This window comes from Triticum dicoccoides, chromosome 6B (assembly GCF_002162155.2).
Source record: "Triticum dicoccoides isolate Atlit2015 ecotype Zavitan chromosome 6B, WEW_v2.0, whole genome shotgun sequence".
Lineage (NCBI taxonomy): Eukaryota > Viridiplantae > Streptophyta > Magnoliopsida > Poales > Poaceae > Triticum > Triticum dicoccoides.
The window spans coordinates 200505180-200510198 of record NC_041391.1 but is presented as its reverse complement, the minus strand read 5'-3'; the positions used below and the strand labels follow the sequence as shown (position 1 = coordinate 200510198).

The following is a 5019-nucleotide window of genomic DNA, read 5'->3' as shown; positions in this document are numbered from 1 at the left end:
CGCCGGCCGGCCGGCCTTCCGAAAGCGGCTGGCCTGGCCGGCACTGGTCGACGTCGCGCGATCCATTCGGTTGGCATCCGGCCAATGAGCTTCCCGTGCAAATTACATGTGTATGGATGAAAGGGACCGAGGCGAAAAAACCGGACCACCCTTCCCTTGCATGGAAAGGCAGCCTCCGGTTGTGAACCCAGCAGGAGAGCCCGACCCCCGGTTGTGCACTCGGTGCGTCGTCTGATCTGGAGTCGGGACGCGAAGGAAGACGGACGAGCGCCTCAGCATTCCTATCCTATCGCGCCTTCCAGAAAGATTGCGCCCTTCCCCCAAATCCCCTGACCGTTGTTGAGGCGTCAATCGCAAACAGGACTGTCTAGACAAGCTGTGTCACTGCATACAAAATTGGTTACATGCCGGCGCGCGACGCCAAAGAGGCATGTCGTATCGGCCACGCCGATGCCCACCATGTTCACATCGGGAAACGCTTGGATAAGCTGCGTGTGTGACGCACACCGAAAGCTACGCAATTTTTTTTTGTTCACGCGCGTCGCTGCGTGCTGACCGCTCAAGATAGTAACCCGCCTCTGTCAATATAAGACCTGCCTGACGCGCCGTGGTCACACACACTCACACTGCCCACTGCCCGCCATGGAGCAAGCTACTTACTACCTCTGCCTCTTCCTGGCTCTACTCCTCCCGCTCCTGCTCCTCAAGCTGAGCCGGAAGCGTGGCGGCGCCGTGCGTCTGCCGCCCGGCCCGTGGCGGCTGCCGGTCATCGGCAGCCTGCACCACCTCGCGAGCAGCCCGCTCGCGCACCGCGTCATGGCCGACCTCGCGCGCCGGCTGGACGCGCCGCTCATGTACCTCAAGCTCGGCGAGGTCTCCGTCGTCGTGGCCTCGTCCCCGGAGGCCGCGCGCGAGGTCATGAAGACGCACGACGTCGCCCTGGCGAGCCGGCCGTGGAACCCGACCATCAAGATCATGATGTCGGACGGGCAAGGGCTCGTCTTCGGCCGCTACGGCGCCCTCTGGCGGCAGCTCCGGAAGATATGCATCCTGGAGCTGCTCAGCGCGCGCCGCGTGCAGTCGTTCCGCCAGATCCGGGAGGACGAGGTCGGCCGCCTCGTGGCCGCCATCGCGGCGACGCCGCCTGGCCAGCCCGTGAACGTCAGCGAGCGGATCGCCGTGCTCATCACCGACTCGGCTGTGCGCACCATGATCGGGGACAGGTTTGAGAGGAGGGAGGAGTTCCTGCAGGTCCTCGAGGAGGGGGTCAAGCTCGTCACCGGGTCCAGCCTCGGCGACCTGTTCCCGTCGTCGTGGCTTGCCAACTTCATAAGCGGCACGGCGCGGATGGCCGAGGAGGTCCACCGGAAGAGCTTCGAGCTCATGGAGTATGCCATCAAGCAACACGAGGAAAAGAGGGCCGTGGGGGATGGAGAGGACCTGGTGGACGTGCTCTTGAGGATACAGAAGGAAGGTGGCCTCGAGGTGCCTCTCACCATGGGAATCATCAAAGCAAGTATCCTGGTGAGTGCAACAGCTCCCCAGCTACTTTCAGTTCCTACTATAGGTTCAACTTGCCAGAAGCAGCAAGCATGGCATATCTTTTCGTTTCCACTTCCACGTGACTTTGACCTCAAGATTTACCTTCCATGGTTCCTTCGTTGAAAACTTAGGATGGCGACTCGATCTCTTGCTGGCATGTGGTTCTAGTTCTAGGGTCCACGTGTCAATAAGACATCGGGTGAAAATCATCGAGTTTTCAATTGGTAATTTCTATGTTTACCTGTTCTATAAACTGCACGCATTGGTATTATTATTGTAGGACCTCTTTAGTGCCGGGAGTGAGACGTCAGCAACGACACTTCAATGGGCCATGTCGGAGCTCATGAGGTACCCAAACGTGATGCAGAAAGCGCAAGCCGAAGTACGTGGTTACCTTGGAGAAAAGCCCACGGTGACCGAGGATGACTTGGCCGACCTAAAATACCTCAGACTCGTTATCAAGGAGACCTTGAGGCTGCATCCACCGGCCCCGTTGCTTATTCCACGGGAGGCCATGGAGTCCTGCAAAATCCTTGGGTATGACGTGCAAAAGGGCACAACCGTGCTTGTGAATGCGTGGGCGATTGGTAGGGACCCTAAGCACTGGGACAACCCCGAGGAATTTAAGCCAGAGAGGTTCGAGTCTGGCATCGTCGACTTCAAAGGCACGGACTTCGAGTACATACCGTTTGGGGCAGGGAGAAGGATGTGTCCTGGTATGACATTTGCACAGGCCAGCATGGAGATTGTTCTCGCTGCACTTCTCTACCACTTTGACTGGGAGCTCCCGGCGGGGCTGAAGTCAAGTGAGGTCGACATGGTGGAGGACATGGGCATCACCGTCCGGAGGAAGAACGACTTGTACCTACACTCCGTCGTCCATGTATCGCCAGTTTGATTTATACTTCAATAGTAGGTCACAAATTCTCATATACCAGTCCTTTGTCTCTGACGCTGTCAAATGTCGAGACTTATGGTGTAATGTTAATTGCATCATCAGAAATACCATTGCAAGTTTACTATCAATATATACATAAATCCCAACACCATGACGCCAAACAAAGTGTTAATTTTGTCGAATCACTCTTTATTTGCAAAGAAACTTTTATCTATATTGCAGCCACCTTGAAAGCCTTCATTTGATCCATTGTATTTCAATTGGCATAAATGTCACGCACGCACGCACATGGTTATAAATTATGCAACCGCTAATCCATATTAAATGTGACACAAATGACCAAGCCGACATGTCCACGGCCGCCGTCGATAGCGATGAATAGTAGAACATGGGAGGCCGCCGCCGATAGCGAGGAAGAGTAGAACATGGGAGGCCGCCGCCGCTTGGGTCTTACCAGGCCTCATAGCTGGTGAGCTTGCCCGCTTCGCCGAAGCGGAGGCTATTATTCCCTCCCTCCCAAAGTTTCACATCCTAGGGCTCGTGAGCTTCCTCCTGACCATGTCGTGGGAAACGGTTGTCGCCGCGGCCGGTGATCATTTATACTAGGTTAGAATAACCTAGACCATCTTTATGGAAATATGTCAAAATGCAATGAATTTGCTTCGGTTTAGATGAATAATTTTAAGTTTGAATGGAAGCCATCCAATTTGTTTAAACTTGCATCAAATTTCTTTGTTTTGGTTGAATTCCATTTGAGATGTGACCTGGCGTTTGTGGCTAGCTTTGGATGACCGACTCTCATATCATCGGTGTCCAGACACCTTCCCAGACCGGTCCGCGGAGAGATATGGTGTCCGTATGAAGGGTCTACGTTGGACAGATGCAGTTGTATACTCCCTCGTTCACAAATATAGGATGTTTTTGGATATTTTAATATAGACTTCATAGGAAATTGAAATGAAAGAATTAACACTCTAAGCGTGCCAATATACATCTGACAAAAATGTTAGAACCTTTTACATTTGTGAATGGGGGAGTATTTAATTATATTATTTTAAAAATATCACAATCAATTTATACATCCCATCATACTAGAGCGACTAAAGATTTAAACGATAGAGAAAAGACAGACAACACAAAGCCCAACCCTATTGGGCTTGCTCACACAAAAACGAAGGACAAAAGGTCGAGACAAACTTGAAGGAAAGATCCCCCTTTTCATTGGTTTTCTGGGTTTTTGTGTTTTTGTTTTTTTGTTGTTTTTCACTAGATTTTCTTCGTTTCTTTCTCTGTTTTTACAAAAAAAAAATCATTTTTTCTTTGGTTTTCTTTGTTTGTTTCTCGGTTTTCATTGGCTTTTCCTTTTCTTTATTTTTCTTTTCTTTTCATTGTTTTTTCATCAATTTTCTTTTATTTCGCTTAGGGTTTCAATGTTTTTCTAACAGACTTTGATAAAATATATTATATAATTTGTAATAAATGTTTAACATTTTTCAAATACAAGTTCAATATTTATTAAATACACGGCCGATAATTTTCTATAAATATTTAACATTTTTCCAATAGAAAATTAACATTTTTAGTACACAGTCAACCTATTTTTCTATACACATTTAACTTTTATTTTTAAAAGATTAATTAAATCATTCCAAATAGAAGTTTAACATTTTTTCATACATGATCAACATTTTTTCTATAAAATTTAACATTTTCCAAATGCTTGATTAAGATTTTTCAAATATCATATTAACATTTTTTAATACATGGTCAACTTTATTTCTATACACATTTAACAAAATATTTCAAATGCTTGATTAACATTGTTAAAAATATATTTCAACATTTTTAAATACATGGTCAACAATTTTCAAATGCTTAATTAACACTTTTCAAATAGCTATTTAACATTTTTCTAAATGCTTGGATTAACATTTTATTATATGCCTGATTAACATTTTTTAAGAAACATGATCAACCATTTTCATACGCATTGTATATTTTTTGTATACATGAGAAACATTTTCTCCATACACAATTTGAAAATTTTCAAATGCTTAGTTGATATATTTCTTTGAAGTTGTTTTATGTAATTTTTTGTAATATATTTATTTATAATATTTGAAAATATAAACCAGAGTTAAAGAAGAAGAAAAAACACAAAAAACATGAAAAAAATGAGGCCGTGGTCTCCTGCGCCTAGGCCGACCTATCTCGTGCACTGTTTGATGCAATGGTTCCCTAGGTCTCGCTATAAACAAGACATAGGGGCGCCCGCATCCTCCAATGCCACGTCTACTGATTTCTTTGCACTGCCAGTGTGTGTACGGTCGAAAGAGAGAGAGAATATAATGAATCTTGCCGCCTATTTTAGGAACTATACTGACCAAATAAAAGTGATGAATTAGCTACACTTTTACAAGCTCCGTGGCAGGATAATACACAACAATTTAGAAAACCACGAAAAGAAAAGGCATCATAAAGATGATGTTGCATCTACCTGCGATCTGCATTAAGGCCTAGCACAGAATCTCGCCAAATCCTATTTGGCGCATATTGCGCCCGATACAGCTGTTTCCACA

At 46.3% G+C, this 5019-nt stretch overlaps 1 protein-coding gene across 1 annotated transcript; it reads left to right on the top strand.

Moving 5' to 3' along the window:
- Positions 1–642: 642 nt before the first annotated feature.
- On the top strand, positions 643–2588 carry LOC119321820 (zealexin A1 synthase-like). The gene is made up of 2 exons (XM_037595350.1): positions 643–1524; positions 1823–2588. The coding sequence occupies exons 1-2, from the start codon at positions 643–645 to the stop codon at positions 2438–2440; spliced, it is 1500 nt and encodes a 499-aa protein (XP_037451247.1). The 3' UTR covers positions 2441–2588.
- Positions 2589–5019: the final 2431 nt, after the last annotated feature.

Coding starts and splice junctions, on each gene's coding strand:
- LOC119321820 (XM_037595350.1), top strand. CDS start 643: ATGGAGCAAGCTACTTACTACCTCTGCCTCTTCCTGGCTCTACTCCTC. Junction 1,525..1,822: donor TCATCAAAGCAAGTATCCTG/GTGAGTGCAACA, acceptor TTATTATTGTAG/GACCTCTTTAGTGCCGGGAG.